This window comes from Cupressus sempervirens, chromosome 4, assembly GCF_028749045.1.
Source record: "Cupressus sempervirens isolate cs-2001-9-10 chromosome 4, ASM2874904v1, whole genome shotgun sequence".
Taxonomy (NCBI): Eukaryota; Viridiplantae; Streptophyta; class Pinopsida; order Cupressales; family Cupressaceae; genus Cupressus; species Cupressus sempervirens.
The window spans coordinates 259,638,199-259,662,467 of record NC_143121.1 but is presented as its reverse complement, the minus strand read 5'-3'; the positions used below and the strand labels follow the sequence as shown (position 1 = coordinate 259,662,467).

The following is a 24,269-nucleotide window of genomic DNA, read 5'->3' as shown; positions in this document are numbered from 1 at the left end:
GACAACACAAGAATTCACGTTGTGGATTATTTGTTGTGTGTGAAGTCTTGAGTACTACAGGGCCAGCACCACAGTCACATATTGGTAAATTCAAATCCATGAACCCTGTAGAAATAATGAAGATATAAAACATTAAAAATTACATTCAATTGCGAAGATGATATAATTTTACACATACATTAAAACACCAAAACTAGCAGACATCAATGTTACTCCATATTTCAAACCATTAACCATCTACAATTTTTAATCCTTTCATCTTTAGCTAAAATCAGTCACAAGTATTGATATAACACAACAGAATCCAATACTAGTGCAAATTATTAAATCAAAAGCCATTAAGTTGAATTTGATCCTTGAGATTTTTAAAAAAAACACTTATCCATTCATTGTTTTCTAAATTATATTGAAATGCTGATGCACAACACTATTAAGAAATGTTGCTAATGCAAAACATTTCCAATGACCGGTAAAATATTGCGTGCATTGACGATTATCATAGTATAGTAGAAAATGTAAAGATGACAACTGATGGGAAGCATCGATTGGATTGGATATACAAACATAAGAACAGCAGCAAATGAGTTGGCAAATATTCCACAATGTTGTTTGTATGGAGATCCATCAAATATAAGCATAAATGTTAAAGAGTGACGTTAGCATAAATGTTGGTTTCAACAAAAATATTATAATCCTCCAAACTTATATTTGATATAATCTTCTCTCGCCTCTGCATCCATCTCTAAGAACCAAATAGCCATTGTTGGTTCATGCATAAAAGTGTCAGATGCCTTAGTCATAGTATCCCGACTAAGTCCAGGGATTGCTTTCAAGGCAGCAAACAAATTGGAAGCATCTATCTTAATATCATCTTTATCAACTCTTATAGTGTGAGGCATTTTCATTCCCTCCTCTATCCTTTGGATACTTCCAGAAATCACATCCAAGGAAGTGGCCATGCTTGCCTTCCTCCTCTTTGGCCCTCTACTCGTAGAAGTGGAACGATTGTTTTTAGTGGATGCAGTGGATTGATTTGACTGAATGAAATCTTCATCCAGATCAGCAGCAATGTTCACAGGGGTATCAAAACCCTCATCATCATCCAGATTAGCAGCAGCCTCATCAAAAAGGTTACCATCTTCATGATCTTGTGCTGTTGCCGCTTCATTTCCTTCTGCAATGTCATTCCCGACAATGACTGCTAGATCATTAAAATAGGTGAATGGTTGCCTCCTATAAACTTTTGCAATCCTGAATTCGTTTCTCTACACATTGGAAAAATTGAATAATTAGATAAATGTTTGATATTAGAATTGAAAAAAACTTTGAAGAGAACATCACCTTCAAAAGGTTATCCCATACACTATCCTCGGCATCCATGCATTGGGTTGTTTCATTCCAAGCGAACCCACTTGTATTCCGCAACTCTTTCATTATTCTATACATCGACTTCCATGTTTTCAACTTATTTTTTAAGTTATCTCTTCCAAGATTTAACTTCAGCTCTTCATTGAATCTCCTTTCTATGGCAGTCCACGCTTCTTTACGAAAACCACCTTCAGCTTTTCTTCCTAGAGTAACTTGCTCAAGGAGCAAGTCTAACAATTTTCTCTCCATCTCTCTACTCCACACCACTTTTGAACTTCTAGATGAACCAACAACAGGGGTACCCACAGGGGTAGAAGTGGGGGTGGCAACGGGGGGCATAGGAACCTCCTCATGTATGCTTGTCAATAGATTAGTAGAAGACATTTTTCCCTCTAAGATAGCAGTTGTTGTATTGTTGCAACAAAAAAAATATAAAATAGTCCATTAGCAAGGATGATCTTCAATACTAGCAATGGAAACTGCCAGTACTCATTCATAATCAGAATACCATAAACTTCCAGCAATGGTATACATATCTTGAATTAATTAAATCTGCATCAACACATCCAGCACATACAGTGGTAGAAATTAAGAAGCAGATATGTTACAAAGCATGTTAAATACCCAGCATGTTGTATATTACACAGCATGTTAAATACCCAAATATACTTTGGACATATGATCGATCAACTAGTTCTTCATTTTGTAGATGGAAAAATTGATATTTTAAAAGAGAAAGTACAAAAATACTAATATAAAAAAATAATAAAAAGTATATACCTTTTTTTAAAAAAAATCTAAAATTACTCTTCAAATAACTATTGGAAACATTGCTTAAATAAATGTTCCATAGATTTTAAAGACAAATTCAACCATATATCAAGCAATTCAAACCAAAAGTAAAAAAGCATAGTGAAACAAACCTATGCAATCAAAGATCTTTTTGGAGACTTTGCATAGAGATGGCATCTTCATAAGCCTTGTTTGTTTAAGAGAGAGCCCAGATGAAGAATCAGAAGTATCCATTACCAAAAGACACAAACACCTTGGATTGTTCTTAACAACCTCTTTAGCATTGGTACAGCAACCATTCATAGGTTGTTTTCCTGTTCCTTGTAGAAATCCAATACATGGCTCCAGTTCTTGCAAAGTAGATGCACATTCTTTTTCATCACTTTGTAAATCCCCACAAGCCATGCAAAACAACAATAACACACTCACAGAACCAATATACACTGCCTTGGCCATCTTCATCTCAGATTGATTGTCTGATTGCTAAAATGACCAACTGGATAGCAATGTAAATGAACTCTTCTTTATATGTACTCAAAAAGTTGCGAGATATTTTTTCTTGTTGTGAATGATATAAAGACTCCATCTAGTTTGTTAGGGTTTTCTTACCCTCCAATAAAATATCTTGGTTTCTTGGTAAAGTAGTTCAGATTATTTCATTATGTAGCTTATTTCAACAAGTTGGGACTTTATTGTTTTTCAATGGGGTTGTTATGTTTTTCAAACATGCATACTGGCACACAACTACCCTCTAGGGTTATGAATGTCAATTAATTCAGCTGAAAACATGCATCCATGTTATCCACATTAGATCTGAAGTTGTTATCCATGTTATCCATGTTATTCTAATATTATTGCAAATGTGATATTTCCTATGATATTATGGTGCCACGAATCCCACAATTCCTATGCATTACAAGACAAGGCCTCCCACAATCTCAATGCTTGGAAAATGTGTAGGACTGAGATGAAAGGAAGAAGCAGGTGACAGCTTGACTTCGTTACGAATGAATGCAGATTGATTCACATCTGTGTGGAGGAAGCAAAAGTCTGAGAAGACTCGACAAATAACACAAGGAAACTGCCTAGCAATTGACTTGTTCATGAACTGGTAGAAGCATGCAAGGCTGACTTATTCATCATTCACAAGTATTGCAAGAGCAGCTTCACAAGTACTAGTTGTTGTTTGGTATGGTACTTGTTTTTCCTCACACCATTTGAAAAGTAGCAACATTGTGACGTAAAGTACATGCAGCTAGGCAATGGTGTATGGTGTGTGTGGCTAAGAATGAACTAGCCGACACCTCCTTCACATTTATTTAAACCCACCATGCCTTCTCATTGTATGCTTTTCACTTCTTATCATCCTCTGAGATTGCACCGGTTGAGATCAAGAAGATGGGAACAGCTTGGAGTTGGGTGGTTTTCTTCTTGGCTAATTTGGTGTGGGTTGAGAGTGTTGTGGATTATCAGTTTGTGGTGGGAGGAGCGAAGGGGTGGACCTTGCCTTCTCCCTCCGACAAGGACTCTTACAACTAATGGGCTGGGAGGAACAGCTTCCAAATCGGTGACACTCTCTGTAAGTTCATTGTTTTTCTCCATAGATTGTTTGTGAAATCAAACGGTTAAAGTTATCAAATGATGAGATTATCATTTTGTGGTGGTCTTATGTGAAATTTTGTTATTCATGTTTTAGATCAGACTTCATAATCTATAATCAAAATAGCAAAATTGAATATGATATAGAATCTTGATAAAAAAAATTCCCACTTAACTAAATCTTAAAATGATTGAAGTTATCAGATTTCTACTGTTTATGAATATTATTTTGTAGTCTTCTCAATTCAATTGTATGTAAATTTTAATTATTGATGTTTTAAATCAAAGTTAAGACATCATAAAATGTGATCTTAAATGTTTATAAGGAAATATAGCACTTAATGAAATGACAAAATTATGATTGCTTTACGTAGGAGAGTCTTTATTGGAGATGTTTTGTGTTGTTAATTACTATCACAAAATTTTGTGAGATAACAAGAACACACTCACAAAACCAATAGACATTGCCTTGGCCATCTTCAATAATCCCTAAATACCAGACTATAAACTCTTCTTCATCTTCAGATTGATTGTCTGAATGCTAAAATGATCAACTGGACATCAATATAAATGAACTCTTCTTTATATGTACTCAAAAAGTTGTGAGTTATTTCTTTAGCTTTTTTTCATGACACTTGGCATTCTTGCTGTGTATGATATAAAGACTCCAGCTACTTCATTGGAGTTTTATTACCGACCAATAAAATTTCTTGGTTTCTTGTACGTGGTTCAGATTAGTTCAGATTATTTCATTGCGAAGCTTACAGTTGTTGTTTCTCTTGAAGACATCAAGAGGACAAGCTAAGAAATTGCTTCAAGCATACAAAGAAACTGATGTTGAAGATATCAAGCATATCAAGCATATATCTACCTAGAATGCTGCAAGTTAGCCTTATACATCATGTTATAATACACATCAGTCATTTTATAAATAAAACAGAGTAAAACAATAATGCATATGAGAGTAATGTCAATGATGAATCAATGGTGAGACAATTTCATGTCAATCCAAAATAATTTAATAATATATCAGTGTTAATGAATCAACAGTCTATATAAAGTGTCGATGCAAGTATTCTAGTTCTTTAGAAATGAAGTTAAATTTGTCAATAGAAAAAAAGAAAACTAATGTCCAGGTCTATAGTCCTCCCACATCCTTCGTGCTATTTCATCTCGAAAGTTTCCCCACTCATCTCTATCTCGTGGAGTCATCCCATAAGTGTCAAGGATTGGCACATTTATCCCATCACGATCATCTTCATCTTCAATTTCCAAATCATGTGGAACCCCATCCTCTATTGTAATAAAATTGTGAAGTATGCAACATGCTAACGTGATCTTCGTTTGAGTCGCAATATTATAGGACGTTACATGCCTTAAGATAGGGAATCGTTGCTTCAAAATACCAAATGTGAGCTCAATCACATTCCTGAGAGAGGAGTGTCGGTGGTTAAACAAGTCATGTGCATTGTTGATTGGGTTTGCCCTAGAAAACTCCTTTAGGTGATATCGCGTACATTGATAAGGGGCGAGAAATCCAGGAACATTTGGATAGCCAGCATCAACTAAATAGAACTTTCCTATACAAAGGAATAGAAACGTTATAGATTAGAAATCACATAGAAACTATTTTATTAAAGTTATAGATTAGAAATCACATTAAAACTACGTATTACAATAATGACAATATAGTCCTTAATTATAGGATTTAAGATACCTGGGGGAACTAGTAGTGCATCTGCTCTTGTTAGAGCTGAAGCAAGAACACGACTATCTGTAGCTGACCCTTCCCAACCAGCAAGAACATATTGAAACATGTAGTCAAACGAACATACACCTAGTACATTCTATGATAAGTTTCCTTTTCTATCACGATATTTTGTCTGCTTGTCCACATCAATGGTAACTGGTATATGGGTTCCATTGATTACTCTAATACAATCCTAGTGTATAAAATATTATTGTCAAATATATACGAATATACTTAGAACTCAAGCAACAAAATACATGTTAGTAAGAGATGTACCTTGAAGTATGGATCAAAACGCTCTTTGCCAACAATTTCTACAAGAGTAGTTGGAGAAGGGGGCAAAAAGTAAATGCTATGGAGTGATATGATAGCCTTCAAGACCTTATGGAAGTAGCGACTTACAGTCTCTCCTGAGTGGCCAAAGTTATGGCCAATCTTACGATTCCTTAGATTGTGGCCAAGGGTATGAAGGAACATGACCAATTGTTCTTCCAAATTCATGTTTACCGTATCTTGAATGCTCCCTTTCTCCCTTAGAATATTGGAAAGCTTGAAGAAAGCTCCTCTACTCATTTGTATTTGGTCATGACAATCCGTGTCATTGGAATATATAATACGTTTATAGAAAGGACAAGTAGCTCTACTTCACTTACACCTATGTTTTCTAGCATCTTCGTAAGATGCTGCTGTGAATACTGCTTGGGTGGCAAGCAAAACAACAAGTACACGCCATAGTGTGATCTTCCTAATGATGCTTCCTTGAACTTTTAAATCATTAGCAAGATCCATTGAATGACCTATAATCACATAAAGGAGTTATTGTTTGACATAAAAACATAAAAAACATAAAAACATAACAGCACAAAAACATGAAAACACATTTTCCCCATATGTAACCTATTTATCGTTACAATTTTACCTAAAACAAGTTATAGGACTGAATATGATGCAGGAGCAGCTAAGAATTGGAAAGGTACATAATTAACTATAGCACGATCCTTCCATTCTTCAAGTATCTTCAAGGCATTTTGACAGAGAATAAGCCACATTAATGCATATGGGATACTTCAAACTATTATATTTGTCAAAAATTCTTCGGCAAAATGCTTTGACAGATGTCTATAACCTTTTCCAGAGCTCTACTTTGGCATATGAGAGGAGAGTATTTAGAAATGTTACTAAATTTGGCTTCAAACTTGCCAATTCATATATTTAAAATAGGTATGACTTTATTAAAGTGAATTTATTTAGTTTGGACGCTAGCTATGCTGAAGACACAATGTACAAAAAGTCAATTACATACAGATGAAGAACACATGTTAACAATTAGGATAGCTGCATCCTTTTATTTGTATCCAACTAAAAATACATTCCACCACACCACATTAAATGTAACCATTCACAACAAAAAGTTCATATGAATTTCAATCCAGTGATCCCTACACCAACTACAATCTACAATTTTTATTTCTCTTGGATTGAAATGCACTCTAACCCCAAGTATGCTATCTTGTAGGTATTTACAAAATTGTCTCAAATCGTTCCAAAAATGACATCTGCAGTCCTAAATATTACTCAGAACAAAACAGAGCCAGATTCAATTCAAAATAGGTGGTTTGGTTCAGAATCTTGCAAATATGATAAGATTAATGCTTCTCAAGGGCAAGGTGGCAATGACAGTGGGAAATTGAGCCCAAAGAACTTTCCTATTCATAGAATTTCCAATCATTACAAAGCACAAAACTCACTACAAAACAATTTATGGAATATTTCATCACAGTGGTTTCTAAATCTTTGAAAATTTCTTCACATTCAACTGCTCAGACATAAGAATTGATATTGGCAAATAAAGCACAGAAACTTCTCATTATCTTCTTGTCTGTAATAACCTGTCATGAGAAAATGAAATCTTCGTCACATTATTTATAGAGATTGCAAGTTCTTAATTAGTAATAGTAGCCTTAATGGTTACTTCACTGTAGCAATCCTTGTGGTTTGAATACATCAATCTCTGAATACATGACAAAACTTATTGCACATAAGGGGATACTAGGAAAATGAAAACCTAATGCTTATAGTTTCTAATGATTACTGGAAAAAAACTCACTAGAAGACAAATAAGCTAGTAATGGCTTATTACATTTCTTCTATTTCCCACTAAATGTTTCTTCACATGATCTGCTCAAAGCTATCAATTTTAATTTAGGATTTTCAGTATGAAGTTTAACTTAAACTTTGCCCAGATCCAGTTTACATCTTTCTTCTTAGAAACAATCAACACGGGAATGTATTCAAGTTATTGAGAGCAATAATACTAAATCAATGACTTAACTCATTCTCAACGTTTTGAGGTTGTGACTAGATCCATGATCTTACCTTTCCACTTTCAGCTTAAGATTAAGCAAGGAATGCAACCAACTCCATATGCTCATGTGACATTTAATAACAAATGATATTTTCTCCCCGAGGCTTAAGTAAACCCTCAAACTCCCACAAGGCTGAGAATTGTCTTGTGTGCAAAATGAGCTCCATATTTTGATTAATGGTAGATGCTTTTTGACACTGTTCCCTTACATCTTGCAATTGCTTTACCAAACTCATAAGATGGTCTGTAGACTTTTCTCCCTGATTTCTTGTCATGGTTCACTAGCTAGCTCTAATACCACTATACTGTCCCCAAAGAGATAGCCTTAAGAAATAGAAAAAAAAGAGCATGTGCAAAGTGAATCAAATACCAATGTCCTAGTGAATGAGAGGGTTGGCATAAGACCTCAAATTTGCACTCATGCAATTGATACAAAGAGAAATACCAGTTACTTTCAGGCCAAGATATAGAAATGAAATGATGTTGTTAGATTTAACTTTAATTTTAATGTATCTACTGTAGATAAACATCAACGAAATTGGCTTGTATAGTCTGATGACAAGCTCGAAACCACTAACAACAGTTGCTGTATAGTCTAATGCAATAATCAAACCCTACTGTATGGACTGGTGACAAATGATAATAATCCCCTAACACTGAAATAGTCCACAAATTCCTCTTGTATAGACTGCTTAACTGTAGATTATAATACTAAACAACAGCTTTGATACTTGAAGTGAAATATCTTGATGTGTATGTCCCTAGTAAAATCCTTCTTCGGCCTATATGGACTATTAAGATATTAACACAACAATATACTATCCTGACAAACTCTGAAGGAATTTTCTGCTCTCCTGATCTCAATTTGATGTTGTAAGGTAATCCAGAAAACCATGTGAAGTGTACAACATATATGCTAGAGATTAACACACAACAAACAAATATGCAGAAATATAGTTTGATTACAAAATTCTTTTTTAATATTGCAAGCATAATAATATGGGGGTGCCGCAATACAAGCTGATAGAAACTGCTGGCACAGTCAACAATAGCGTCCAATCTATATGGCAACCTTGGGACAATATGGTCATAGCTACTGTGAACTGAAAAATGACTGAAACCCTGCCAAACTGTTCACAAATCACTAATTTCAAGCATGGAATGAAGCATACATGTGGTGCGACAGCATATAAGCTGAGACGCCAATCACAACTGATTTAATGATGTTAAAATTTGGTAAATTTTCTGCCATTTACAATCTATCAAATCCTCCACAAAATTACAAACTAAAATCTTCAAACAAAACGTTGTAGCTGGATTGTAGCAAATAGAAACTAAAAATGATTTCAAATCTTCAACATAAAATAAATACCTGTGAACAATCGTCGATGCGTGAGACCAAATCCACCAATGTTGTGAGACCAAACCCTCTGTAGAAGCTTCTTGCCCTAAAACCCTACACAACCATTCGAACACAGATATTCAGCATGGAATAATAAAAACAAAAACCAAAACGTAGGAAAGAATGAAGAATGAAGACAAAAAAATGCTCAACACCTGGAGCATCAACGAAAGAATGAAGACAAAAAACGGAACACTGCTCATGGAGCATCGACAGCACCGACAACACCAAGCTGGAAAAATGAGCGACAAGCGGCAAACGCTTGAAATGAAAAGTTGAGGGCATGGACCCGAAATTTTATATTTTGTAACATAGTAATGTATGGAATAGGAATAAGTATTCCTATTCCATCTATTTTGCTGGATTTGTATAAGACCATTTTTTGGGTAAAATTGGAATACATATTCCAATCGTATTCCTATTCTCGTTTTAATGTTTTGCACCCAAACAAAGAATCGGGATTCACAAATCCCTATTCCAAGGGTATTCCCATTGCCAAACGGGCCCTAAGATTGTCTCAATTTCGTCTTTTGTTGTTCATTGTGTGTAACTTCAAACTATTTATCTTCAAGATGACATATGCATTTTCCATGCCCTTTAATGATCATCATTATTATAACTTCCTTTCTTATTTCAATCTCAATGCCTTGTCAATCTGTTAAAATTAGTTGGGCCCCAAAATGGGTCCGGCTAAAAAAAAATTCAAACTGAAACACCTAACCCTTCAAACTGATCAATTAATCATCTGGTACTGATTAAAATCAAATTCGACCACTGATTGATCATTTAAAACTCAGTTTACCTTAATTTTGCAAATTGTTATTTTCTTACAGCAAGGCTCTGAAACTAGCTTTAAAAATAACCAAAACCAACAACCAGGCCTTGAGATCTGACATATTGATTCTCTACTCCACATTCTTATACCCTGTTAGATTTTGTGTCATGATGACACCTAGGTCAAAAGATATTGACTGTCAAAGTTACCTCCTCTAAACTGCGTGCAAACAATCATGTCAAAAAACAATAAAATGTGCTTGATTTTAGCTTCAAAAATAGGTCAATCAGACACTTAGAGGCATGATAATTGGGGCATTAGTTCACCGTCACAAAGAAAGTATAAATCTGTGATTTGGGTTCATGATAAATAACTGGGCGAATTTGGCAAGCATGTGAAGTGAGCTACTTAGAAATACAAAACTGAGAACACTAGCAAAACAGTGATTTTCACAAATGGAATGGACCTAGAAAAGTGTGCAAACAGATTCGTTAAGTCTTGAAAACTAGCACTTCAAGTGTTTTCAAAGTAGAACACAATGGTACAATCCATTTGGTCTCATCTATCACGAATTTGGAGTTAAGACCTCCCGAAAAGGGCTAAGAGCAATCTGCACTTTTAAGACAGCTAAAACTTCATAAATTGCATTTAAGATCACGTTTGAAAACTAGTCAACACATAACATATGTCTGACCCCTAGAATGCAATGTAAAAGGAATTTTCTCATTTCGGTCAACTAGGTCAACGATATAACTGGTCAAGCAGAGCTTCCTAGAATTCTAAGAAATATGCATCAACATGACAATAGTAAACAACCAACTTTGAAGGATTCAAAACCTAATCAAAACATATCGAAACAACTTGAAAACTAAAACATAGGTTCTCTGACATGCATATAAAACACTCCCAAAGTGGTGAGTCATGAAACATAACCGAGTGCAAGATATTCGATTGTAAACTAGGCTTCTTGTCGTCGTTTGACACTTGAGCAAAAATGAAGATTTGAACAATGCTCAAAACGAAACTTCACAAAATGATTCGGAATGGCAATTTATCAATATGAGACGCATGCATATACTGAATGCAAGGTGTTAGAAATATGAAACACCTCATAGGCCTCAAAGTGACAGTCAGGTACACATGCATTAAAAAGCACTTATAGGGGCTCAATTTGACTCAACATTTAAAATGGTACTCAAAATCAAGGATGCAATTTTGAGTCCCATCGGATGGCACCAAGAAAGTGGAATGTCCATGATGGTGAATTTCCCATTACATGCATGTTCCATCTATCTACAAGAATTGATGAGCAGAAGTGAATGTTCCACTTTGAAATCAACGATACCAATTCTTGGGAATGAGTAGTCATTCTAATTCCCTCACATGTACTTCTAGAAGAAACTTCTAAATATTCTTGTTGACACAAACAGAAAGTAAAGCAAACAATGTAATGACACAAGCAATGGCTTCCATGGCAACAACATTTCTGAAATATGGTCACATGAGCACCGTTTACATATCAACTGCCTGCACAATCAATCCAAGATCATTCACAATTTGTAACCACCATAGAAATAAGCTCCAATGTTTTGCTTTAGTCCACATCACCACCTCAACTGTCACTAGGAATAGTTAGTGCTCCCTTTTGGGTCTCCTTGCCACCACGATGTCACTGGCACAAAGAACCTAGCAGAGGTCAAATTCATCAAGTTGAAGAGCCCATTTCTCCAATCTAATGAATTGCATGAGTCTGTATTCATCATTCTACAAAGTTTACAAACAAAAACCTAGACAAGCCCACTAACCTGTACCATTCATTAATTAGTCACTTCAACGAGCTTGTTTGGTCATAAGAATCAAAATCCAATCAACGGGTCTGTCCGGCAACAAAGTCCAGTCGTACGGCTGTCCCATGATAGGAAAGAAAGTCTTCAGCGTTATACATTATGCAAGCTACTTGGTGTGTAGGAATTTCATGTCAATCAATTTCTATGTGATCCATGGCTTTCCCTCATGTTCCATGAAGTTAGAACTTCTCAAATAATACAATAAATGAAAATGGGCCCATAAACAAAAATTGCTCTAGATTGATGAGGAAAAAATGCAAAAAAGTGATTGGTTGTAAATTTAAATCCATTATGAACAGGTAGATATGGATTTTGCCCCCCGCCCCACAAAGTTGCAGCCAAAAATATTGAAATTAGAAAATTGCAATATCTTTAAATAAGAGCACTCTCTTTATAATATAATAGCAAGTATACAAGATTGCATTCATTTTGTCCATATTGGTCACTGTATAGTGCATACTATTACTCTTTTAGGTCCTCCATTTTATTGAGATTGTGAAACAATCTATTTTTAAAGCTATACATAACATACGTAACATCTGAAATTTGTTTCTAAAAAGCATTTATTATGTTGAATGCAATTCATAGCTTTGGAAAACTCTACAATTACAATGTACTTGTGCAACACATTATCTAATCAGTATTTCATATTTATATCTATCTTAGCATTCCCTGGCAAAAATATTTATTGCTCTTACCAGACAAATCATTCTATGAATGGTACTTTAATAGGAATGAATTCATCTATGTGTGCATGTCCTCTGCAAATGAAGAAGCGAAGCTTGTGCCCTTCAGGGAGAATTGTGCAGATGATTAACAGCCAATATATTGTATAGTGAAGACCAACATAGTTACAAAGTAACATTTGAAATATGTTACTAAAAAGCATTAATTATATGTCAAATCCAATTCATAACTTTGACAAAATCTACAGTTACAATATACTTGCGCAACACATTATCTCATCAGCATTTCATATTTTATCTTAGTATTCCCTGGCAGAAAATTTAAAAACTCTTGCCAGATAACTCAAAATTTATGAATAGTACTTTAATAGGAATTAATTCATCTATGTGTGCATGTCATCTGCAAATGAAGAAGCGAAGAATGGGCCCTTCGGAGAGCACCGTGCAGACGATTAACAGCCAATATCTTGTATAGTAAAGACCAACATGGGTACAGAATGTTCATAAGATGGCAATTCAAATGTTCATGTTGCATATGCCTGAATCAACTAAGCTGTTACCTGTTACCTTTACAATCAGAGATAACAAGGAAATAAGATATGCTTCTGAAAAAATGCATGCTTTCTTGCCATGCATAGTTGAAGAAGTCTTCAACTTGCATTCATCTACCTGACCAAAGGCTGTCCAAAAAATAATTGCCTTTAAAGATTTGTGGCAAGCTGCTGCAGCCATTAAAGTATTAATTGTGAGATTCAAAGAGAAATTCCCATTTGAGCCTTATATAGCAGCTTTTTGTTCCAAATTAAGTTTTCTTCACTTCACTGGCATAACATGCCTAAGAATTTTCGGCAGCTGAATTGCTATCTATAGGTATATTGTCAGGCGAAGGTGGTGTCTGTTGTACGTGACCCATCATAGCAAATAAATTCGCTAAATCTGCTAAGTTAATGTCTGCCTGATCACTTGATGATCCTGAATTCGATAGCCCATTAGTCTGTCTCATCGTTCCATAATGTGAGGCTACATCCTTTGATAACCTCGAAACAGAAAGTACCTTCTCCAAATCTGACTGTTTTAAAGGCCTCGGGATCTGGCAAACAAGTCATAAAAACATTTCCAGTATTACATTTAATAGTTAGCGAAACTACTTGAAAAACATAATTCACATTTGCACCCAAACTAACCTCGGAGGTTATTTGACCACTCCTTTCCTGCTCCAGCAACTCTCTAACTGGATGATAAGCTGCTTTTTTGCATAGCTCCATCAAGTCAGATCCACTGTATCCTTCACACAATCTTGCTATGTGGTCATAGTTAATGTTATTCTCAACATTCTCACCCTTTAAAATCACTTTTAATATTTTAGCTCTCTCAGAGCGTGTTGGCATCCCAACATTAAATTTTCGAGAAAAGCGACGCAATATTGCTTCATCTAGTTCCTCAAGCCTGTTTGTTGCTGCAAGAACCATAACCCGAGCACTTTCTGCAAGGTCATTATCATAAGACATGATCAGGTAAGACATCAAAACATGCACAATGAAGCTATTTCTTAAATGATATGTAGTCCAGACAAGAACAATCCAGCTTGAAAGAAACCTGTCAAAATAAATAGCAATAACAAAATTGATCAATTCAATTCAACCTTAACATGCCAAAATGAGTCCAAACTCCATGCAACCAAAGAGTACCAGATGCAACAGACTATCAACCAGTGAGAATTATAAAGAAAAAGATTATTATTTCTCAAAGAATGCATGCAAAAGATCACCTGAAGATGTCCAGTGCAGCCAAAGTACAACAGTCAACTCTTAGATTACAGCACCAGGACAATTTATGTAACAAGATCTAGAAGAAGTATGGACATGGCAATACTTACGGTCAGTTGTGAAACCATCCCACAATGCCATGAACTCAGTCTTCATTTGTACAACAGCTTCCTGCTCAGTGGAACGACGCTGACCCAAAAAGCTATCCACCTCATCAATAAATATAATAGCAGGTTGAAGTTTATGTGCCAATGAAAACACAGCATTCACTACATGATCAACCATAAAAGCAAAAAGAACTCAGCCCAATATGTCAGATAAAATAAGCATTGCAGACATGGGATGCAACATTCAAAATTCATAAAGGCAAACTTTCTCCACTCTCTGTTTACAACTTTACACTGATATATATAGCAACCGATATGTAAATTGTTGTAAAAAACCAAAAATAAAGTGATAGCTAACAGCTTACAAATGCATGATTAAGCCATAGAAAATGATCATTAAATATAGTTAACCCTAAGATCGATTCACTATGTTTAAGGCTTCTGCCATTTTTATACATTCAGCTCCACCCTATATTATCTATGCTTACTAATAAAAAATAATGTACCCTACCAATAGCTAGCCTCTAGCATACGCATGACTTCTTTCTCATGCTCTGTCATGTAGCCAAGTTTTCTCAAAAATTTGTTTTAAGATTTTCCTTTGTCTAAAGGCCCTTTTAACTATAAGAACTCAAGAAATATTGACATCTGCTGTCTATGCCAGAAGCCGTTCAACTTATAAGTGTGGCATTGTACTGTTGTATCACAGACATTTTTTTTTTATTTCTTCCTTGAAAATCAACTCATCTGTTTGAAAGTTGCTGACTCCACAACCCTACTTTTATGCAATTACAATACTCAATTAAACCATAACTCTTTTCCCATCCTAAAAGTTTTGGACAAAGAAACTATTTCTGACATATGAGAAACTAAAAATAACAAAATAATAATACAATATCCATCAGATAATAGATAAAGATGCAACATAAAAACATAATCATGATAAGAAATTGATGCTACTTTACTAGCAAAGCAAAAGAAAAAGAACTTGTAAAATTCCAACTAAGACAGGAATGAAACTATTTTATTACACATACCAAGCTTTTGGGCATCCCCAAACCATTTACTCATCAGATTGGCAATCCTTACATTGATAAAAACTGCTCCTGATTCTCTTGCCAACGCTTTAGCAAGTAAGGTTTTACCAGTCCCAGGTGGGCCATACAATAGAACACCTTTCTGGGGGCCAAGAAGTTTTCCTCGTGCAAACAAATTGGGCCTCAGTAAAGGAAGGACAACCATTTCATAAAGCTCCTGTTTAATATTTTCCAGCCCTCCAATTGAGTCAAAAGTCACATCAATATCATTTGGATTGACAACATCACAAGCTATCACATCCTGCAAAACAGAAAAGCCATAATCATCAAACCATAACACTAGCACACCAAGAAGCAGATAGTGCATAGTAAAATGCTATATCAGTCGTAATTGGAGGAGAACATGCCACTCTGTGCATGACCTGGGGCAAATTACTTATAATTTTAACAGCATGCCACAAAGGAGCAAAATTAGCTCTAAAACAGAGTTTCTAATGAAACAATGCAATATTATGTTCTATATATCAAACTAGGCCTACAAATGTAAGCTCCATTAGTAGGTATTTTTTTCATAATTTGAATTTATGTATATTTTTTATATCTACATTTTCAAAATATGTTTTGCAAAATCCTCTAATACAAGAATTTTGTAAATTAATTGACCTATGCAACTCCCAACCACATATTCTCCTTGGAGTGAGTGAAGTGCCCACTAATCAAAACACTTCTTGTCAAAAAAGATTTACATATTTCTGCCAACGATAACTTACAATTGATTTTGGCATCCCATGGATCTAAAGATTTCTGTAAAAACAGTTCTACCACTTGTGGTGCCTTGTAATTGGCCACACTAAGGAAGAAATGTGCATTAATTGTTCAGTGGTCTACCACCACATAAACACAATACTTATCCTATGTCGTTGGAAGTTTTGTGATAAAATACATAAACACAATATTTATCCTATGTTGTTGGAAGTCTTGTGATAAAATCCATAGGTATGTACTCCCACTTCCATTCTACCTCTATTTGCAGACAAGTGAAACATTCATGCACATGCTTGACCACCTCTTCCTTTGTACTTTTCCAAGAAAACCTTTCTCTAATCTGCTTGTATGTCTCATAATCCTAAATGTCCTGCCAGAGGCGAATCAGGGATTGCTACTAGGATTTTCATTTTTAACATTGATTCCAAAATCAAGAAGATTCTTCCATTATACCTGATACACCTGTCCACTACATTGAACCTTTAAACATTGAACTTTCTATCAAAAGCCTGATTGGAAAAAACATTCTTGGCATATTCAGCTATTAACAAGTCATTTCAATCATTAGAAATATCAGAAATGGACCATGTGCTTGGTATTCTAAAGAGTGCGTCAGCAACTAAGTTCTTTTTCCTTTTGATGCATTCGAATTCAAAATTGTAAGCTTGGAGCTTGCTTACCCATTTTTGTGGCAATCATTAAGGTCTTATTAGATTCGAAAGAACTTCAAATTGTTATGATCTGTATTCACCACAAACTTGCCATAAACCAAGGATCGCTTGAATTTTGCCAAGGTGAGTATGATGGCGAACATCACTCTCTCACAAATGCGGATAATCCTCTTTCTAATTCTTTTAGCTTCTGACTCTCAAAGCTTATAGAATGATTGTGTTGCATTAGCATGGATCCATTCCCTTCTCCCTCAATTATAGTTTAAAGAAGTTCTTCATTCAAAAGGATTTGAATAATAAACAAAATCAGTGAGTGAATAACCTAAAAGCCCATGATTTTCACACTGAGTATATTAAAAAAAAAATAGTCGTTGCTGGGTTATATAGGTAATCTTATTTGTGTTCATGACTGATATAACTGCTTACTGAAAGGTTTCTATAATATACGAGTATGGTAGGAGCACATTTGCTGTTGAAATTTTGGATGGCAAGTTACACAATGATAGGTACAATGTGGTTGATGAGCTCATCCTTTGTAAGGACCAGGTGTATGTTTTTCCACAATCAAAGACGAAGGGGAAAATCAAGAGGGCATATCATGACACGCCACTAGCTGATCACCTAGGGTACTAAAAGAGATACAAGTTGGTCAGAAAATGCTCTTCATGGAACTCACTTGGGCAATGTTTTGAAGCATGTTAGGAAGTGTCTGGTTTGTCAACTGAACAAAGTGGAACATGTACATCCAGCTGGTTTGTTGCAGCTTTTACCCATTCCAAATCAGAAATGGGAGAGCATTTCCATAAAAAAAATCATGCGACTTTGAAAAGTGCAAGGTAACAATTACATATATGTCGTAGTGGATAGACTCACCAACTATGCCAACCTTTATGCTACATCTTCAAAACACAAAACTCCATAGGTGGCTGATTTGTTTTCTAGAGAGACATTTAGATTCTGGACTACACGGGCTGCCAAGGAATACTGTGAATAACAAGGACATCAGATTCATTAGCTTGTTTTGGCAAAGATTCATTTGATTAACAAAGACAAAGCTGACTCCAAGCACTAGTTTTCACCCACAAATAGATGGGAAAATAGAAATTGTGAGCAAATAGGTTGAAGAAGTATTTGAGGAATTATATTACAGGACAGGAAATAGCATGGATTAAGTGGATGACCTAAAACTCTAATAAATAACAGATCAATGCAGTGAACATCCTTGTGACTAAGGGTACTCAAGTGAATGTAGATCAAGATATGATCTTATGGAAATCCAAAAATAGCCTCATCAGAGGTGGCAAAGATGAAAATTTGTTAAAATAAGCTACTAAAAACCTATTTAGCAGTTCTCTACAATATCAAGGGAGGAAGCATTTGGAGATGCAGTCCTTCAAGTAATGAAGAATCTAAAATAGCCCCTTTCAAGTTAAATACAATATAGGTGGCACACATAAGCAGAGTTAAAATGATTTGTTTAAGTAAGCAAAACTATTACCATTCATGATATATAGCTTTAAATTAAGGGTGCTGAAGGTCGGCTAGAAAAGATGAGATGTGACAAAATAAAAAAAAATCTTGAGCTTAAACTTCCTACAATTGTTTTACCACAAAATTATGATTCCAAATTCCTTATCTTGTTGATGTTCATGAATGGCAATAGTGTTGCTTACCTTAAACAAATAATTGTAAACTTCACCTTATAGATACAATGTATATAGAAACTAACATACATATAAATATCAAATATTTTAATATAATTTTTTTTTAAATTTAGACTGGGTGCCAAAATGGAATCCAATTAAGGTATAAATAAGTTTCCATTTTTCATTTGACAATGTGATTCTCCTAATTTTGCAATATTGGTTCAGATCCAATATTTCTGCAATTAGACAAAACTAAAATCTCAAAATTGCAAGACCTGAGGTTAGGATGTCCAGCCCTACCTTTCCAGGCAGTTAGCTGAAATATTGCATCTCAACCTGCTGCTTAAGTGCACCAGTCTTGATAAGGATTTAATGACCATTCACATGCTCTACGTATGGAAGTTGACATCCTAGTGCTGCCAGACTATTGACATCCCATCTTGAAACAGTATACTGGGCAGGTTGCATGCCATTCACCACTTACATTGGTTGTCACTTCTGATTGAGGGCAGCCATCCAATCACAACAACACAGAGGATAACTTGGCAACTTCGTTAAAGTAGATGTCGGCAGTCTATAAATTGGTGTTTTCACATTTCTGAGGATTGTTGATAGATGTAAAGTTAAACCTTAGATTGATATGTGTATGGAAATTATTCCTGCACCATAGCATTGACTACGCATTACATCAGAACTAACTATGTACAGACTGATGTGTGGGTGGGAATAATTGCTGCACCATAGAATTGATTACACATAACATCAGAACTAACTATGGACGATACATTTCCATTGCAAGTCATAGCTACAGGAGCATTATTATATGCATATTTTAGTCTCTACTGTTTGGGCTAGTGCTGCAAATCATTAACTGGTTGTTTAACATCTACCATACAGGTCTCTCCTTTATTTTATGAAAAAATCTAGATATCAAAACTGTATCACGTATTGTAGCCAAGGACCAATCACATAACTGCATGACACATTGTAGCCAAGGTCTATTCCATATTTAGGGAAGAAAATTGAATGCTTTTCTTACAAAAATGAAAATAGACTAGAATTAACCTGGAATACATGACTAATGATGAGCCCAGATGAAGGAAGTCCTGGTGTTGCTGAAATTAGAAGAGTATACCTCTCCAGCTTTTTCAAGAGAGTGGGAAGGGAATTCTACAGTTTGATAAGTTACCCTCTTGATGTTGCATCGTTTTAGTGACTACTACGCAACTAGGCAGACTGCTAGAATTGTCATTTGCGAAAATCACTTCCAACCTTTTTGCAAGTGATATTTATACATTTATGAGGAGCAAAGACTAGGCAAGTAAGCATGAATAGAATATGAAGATATTTTCAACTGGCATGACCTATCTCCTTCAGTAAACTTTTATTGCAAACAAAACTTTTCAGTCTGAGGCATGTAGATTTTTCAATCCTCATGCAAATAAATTTTTGCATGATAGCATTGTTGAGCTTGAGGTTCTTTTTTGATTTACCTTGTTAAAATAGAAAATAATTCTGACTTTTTCCACACTTTTGCCAAATCCAAAATTTCCAAAAAAAAAATGATTAAAATAATTGAAATAAACAGAGCCTAGAACTTCGGTATACAGAGAGTTTGAGAATATTTATAAAGAAAGATTCCAGAATCAGAAGCAAAATTCTCTTCACAATAGATTTATTCATTCATTGTGGATGGAATTTCACATATAAATGTTTGGTTAAAAATTAAATAAAAATGGAACAAAAAACTAAATGAATCCGTAATATGATTATGGAATTTTGGTAAATACAGTATAATATGAATATATAAGTAAAAATTCTAAAATTCGGCTAGGGGTCTACTAACAAAGTTGCTTAGCTGGCAAATAGCTCAACTGGGATCAAATCTTGCTAAAAGGAATAAGGCCACATTTAAGATCCTGACAAATTTGACAGTGTGGATACCCCTGTCCTCACCTCTTAATCATTTAAGTCTGATTATCAGCATACTGGGTAAATTTTGGAATAATGGTTAACCAGAGTCATTAATTCTTAATCAACGAACTCTGGTTATACATGGAGTGAGATACATGATTAGCTCCCAATAAGGAAAGTTTAGTTATACTTGCACCCAGCAAATAGGGGAGAATGGTTGCTCCTCAGTCCTTAGTTTTACTTTTTAATTAAAAATATCCTAATGCGCCCCATGTAGCAGGTTGCTTGATAAAATGATAATATATTTATTGGCTTCCATAAAATAAAATGATATATTATTGGCAAAACAAGGTAGACTACCCCATTCATGGGTTTGGTAGGGTTAATCCTAATCCAAAAAGGGGAAAAGTATGTTGGACACCAGCAGAGGAAGGATGGGTTAAAATTAACTTCGATGGGGCAGCCAGGGGAAAACCAGGGGTCTCAAGGTGCAGTTGTGTAGCGAGAGATCATGAGGGCAACACTCTTGCCTTTGTGGCCAAACATCTGAACGACATATTCAGCAGATCAGAGGACTGTTATTGGAATTTGAAGATTTTAAGGTTTCCCACACCTACCGAGAAGCAAATAAGGTGGCGGATAAGCTGGCCAACATGGGTGCAAATGCAGCTTTGGGGATTCAGAATGAAATATACAAAGACCTTAGACTTCTTGGTTTAGATTAAAGAGAGAAAGTTAGTTTTCAATGACCAAACATTAAAAAAATTATGCATCCTTGCTGATCGTATGGGGAATGCAACTTTAATTATGACTCCATCCCCCAACGGCATTCATCAATTTATAGTACCCAAAGATAATAATCTCTAGTGCATGTTAGATGGTGAGATCATTACTAGGTACCCCACGCATATGCTTGTTTCTAGAGTGTTTGAAACAAGTTTTTATAAGGAGGAAGCCAGGGCATAACACAGAGAGTCAGAAAAGGGCAACGAAAATGGAGGCGAATATTGCGTTGGGCTCAAATAATCAAACGCAAGCTTACAATGGGAAGATCTCAGTTCGGCGATGGAAGAACATCTTCAATTTTTCTGATCCAGATTTCTTAGAGGGCATACAGCAGATGTATAGACTGGAGTACCTGAATGTTTACTGGAAACTGCGCTCGAACTTGGACGTGGTCTCACTTTTTGTGGCACTAGCTTTAATGGTGGGTGAAACGAGGGTGGTTGCAGCTTGTGTCGACCCACAGTGGTTGCAAGGATTGGAAAAGATTGTGGAACATGTTGTTTTGGGTGTGGGCATAGAGATGGGAGAAGAGCTGTGGAGATTGATTGGTGGCAGGGAATCTTCTCAACCCCTAGTTATTTGGTCTTTTGCAAGTCCAAAAGTGGCGCACATCCCAAAAGCAGAGCAGGGATGGAGGAAGATTGTGGACTTTCTGCAAGGAAGGATTTGGGTGTCGGATGAGGACAAGCAGGGTTTCATGAAGGCAACACCACGTAAGAGCATGTTAGCTCCAGGACAGACCCTACGACAACAACTTGCAAAGAAAAACTAGAAGGCGGGGGGCACATCCACAGTGGAGGGCATGTGGTTGGATGTGTCATTCTTAGATGAGGCAGAAGGAAGCAGCAAGCATCACCAAGTGTTGCAGGGGAAGCCAAGGACGATGTGTGAGTTGGATGATCGAGCCACTCCAACATTCACATAGGAGGAGGCAGCTCATTTCAAGGAGTAGTAGCTAGTGGAGGGCGTTGACGATTGCTCTTTGAGCACTTTTTTTGTTTTTTCCCTGGGTGGTCTAGTTGGTTCGTGCAACTAGTGCTTATGGCAGGGTGTTAATACTCTAAATTTTTTTGTAAAAACAAATATGTATGGATGGGGATGGGTAGATATAAGGTAGTAAGGTGTTTGGCCAAACTTTACATATGGCAATAGTGTAATTTCTCTCTTTAATATCAATACAAAATCAAATGTTACCTATCCACAAAAAAAAAAAAAAAGTAGACTTCAAAACTTGAAAGAAACAAAATGAAATTATAATTTTCTTGCTTATTCATTGCGACCAGAACTTTCCTGTATAATATTTTTCATGTAATATACAAATTTAAAAAAGGGGGAAAATGAAAATCGGCGTTTGGTTAAAGGTTTCAAATTTCAAGAAGCAATTATCTTTCATAGTTTCTTATTGACACACTCAGAAAGGACGTGATTTTCGAGGAGACGCGTTTCATTGAAAATTTAAAGGTGAAAAGTGTAAGAAATACCAAACAGAAATAAAATTCTGCGGTTAAATATTTCAAGTTTCAAATAGCGATAAGTCTTCATGGATTTTATTGACGCGGGACGTAATTTCCAGTTAAAAAACGTTTCATAGCAGTTTAAATTAAGAAGAGAAATAGATATCAAACAAAATGAAAAATCCAAGGGTTAGGGTTTGAGGAAAAAAAACCTCATAAGTGTCTGTTGCAATAAGGGGTCGACCCAGGCGCTTTGCTATTTCTTTCTTTCGTTCAGAGGCCTTTTTAGTAGCTTCTTTGTTGGGGTCGAGGTGCTTGAGGCCAGCTGCAAGAACCAGATAACTCACGGCTGCACTTATTGCATATAGTATCAACTCCTGTACAAAGCTCGTCTTGCGAGCCATTATGGTATTTTGAGCTGTTAGCCGACTATGCCAGACAATTTTTTGCAGAGTAGAAGATATGTGTTTTAGATGGGAGGATATGTTTTCGACTGTGTAGAATATCCCATTTGAATTGATTGCATTTCTTCTAAGCAAACTTCTCATTTTATTTTAATTTAAAATATATTTTTTGGTCCTCGCCGCCGGGAAGAATGGGGGAAGAGGTAAACCATTGTCTATGTAGAACCTAGAATGTACGTAGAAGAGGTGGAAGAATTAGGTAATGTCTCAATGGGCATTTTATTAGATAATTTATTTGCATTAATTAATCAGGAGTTGCATTCAAAAGTAGATGTTTTAATAATAGTAAAATATATTGGTACTAGCAGTTGCAAGTTTTTGTACTTACGTGTTGGATAATATAATTATTAGCTAAGATATAATCTTATGTGAATTAGATTATTAATAATTTTTAAATTAAATTAAATAATATTTACTAAAATATTTTAAATAAATTAATAAATATTATTTATTTAAATTCAATCTATCAAATATGAATAAAAATTCATTTTAAAAAATTCATCAAAAATTTTATTATGAAAAATTAAGAAGATAACTCTCTAACAAATATTATATTTGACTAAATAAATTATAGAAACTAAAAAACAATATTTAAAAAAATCTAAACTAATATAAAAATAAATTAAATAATTTAAAAACTAAAACCTAAATCAATTTTAAAAATCAAAAGTTAAATAAATGCATATCACAAGTTAATGTGGAGATCATAAGTAATTATTTTTTAAATAAATAAGAAAAGAAAATAATAGTTAAAAGTGAAGATTTAAAATATAATCTTATGTTAACAAATTAGATTATTAATAATTTTTAATTTAAATAACATAGTATTTACTAAAAAAAATTAATAGATTAATAAATATTATTTATTTAAATTCAATTTATCAAATATGAAAAAAAAATCATTTAAAAAAATTCCACCAAAAAATCTATTATGAAAAATTAATAAGAGAAATATGGAAAAATAATGTCTCTAATAAATATTCTATTAACTAAATTGATTATAGAAATTAAAAATATATATTTAAAGAACTAAACTAGTATAAATAATAATTTAAAATAATTTAAAAACTAAAAT

General features: G+C 34.8%; 2 protein-coding genes across 2 annotated transcripts; both read right to left on the bottom strand.

Annotated features, from left to right (window-relative positions):
- Nucleotides 1-4,884: 4,884 nt before the first annotated feature.
- Nucleotides 4,885-6,010, bottom strand: LOC149560975 (uncharacterized). Its single transcript, XM_089827720.1, has 4 exons — nt 5,786-6,010; nt 5,633-5,702; nt 5,477-5,545; nt 4,885-5,339 (listed from the first exon to the last, which is right to left on the bottom strand). The coding sequence occupies exons 1-4, from the start codon at nt 6,008-6,010 to the stop codon at nt 4,885-4,887; spliced, it is 819 nt and encodes a 272-aa protein (XP_089683846.1).
- A 6,736-nt stretch (nt 6,011-12,746) lies between these two features.
- On the bottom strand, nt 12,747-23,252 carry LOC149560974 (uncharacterized). The gene is made up of 5 exons (XM_089824913.1): nt 22,943-23,252; nt 15,495-15,795; nt 14,461-14,619; nt 13,769-14,067; nt 12,747-13,674 (listed from the first exon to the last, which is right to left on the bottom strand). Exons 1-5 carry the CDS (start codon nt 23,132-23,134, stop codon nt 13,420-13,422), a joined length of 1,206 nt encoding a protein of 401 aa, XP_089681039.1. The 5' UTR covers nt 23,135-23,252; the 3' UTR covers nt 12,747-13,419.
- Between the last annotated feature and the right edge of the window lie 1,017 nt (nt 23,253-24,269).

What these genes read in the sequence shown, in the direction of transcription:
- LOC149560975 (XM_089827720.1), bottom strand. Translation starts at nt 6,010, where the DNA reads ATGAATTTGGAAGAACAATTGGTCATGTTCCTTCATACCCTTGGCCAC. An exon ending in GTTTTGATCCATACTTCAAG is followed by an intron (nt 5,703 to 5,785) that starts GTACATCTCTTA and finishes TTTATACACTAG; the next exon opens with GATTGTATTAGAGTAATCAA. An exon ending in TGCACTACTAGTTCCCCCAG is followed by an intron (nt 5,340 to 5,476) that starts GTATCTTAAATC and finishes TCCTTTGTATAG; the next exon opens with GAAAGTTCTATTTAGTTGAT.
- LOC149560974 (XM_089824913.1), bottom strand. Translation starts at nt 23,134, where the DNA reads ATGGCTCGCAAGACGAGCTTTGTACAGGAGTTGATACTATATGCAATA. An exon ending in GGATGGTTTCACAACTGACC is followed by an intron (nt 14,068 to 14,460) that starts GTAAGTATTGCC and finishes ATGACCTTGCAG; the next exon opens with AAAGTGCTCGGGTTATGGTT. An exon ending in GTGGTCAAATAACCTCCGAG is followed by an intron (nt 13,675 to 13,768) that starts GTTAGTTTGGGT and finishes CTTGTTTGCCAG; the next exon opens with ATCCCGAGGCCTTTAAAACA.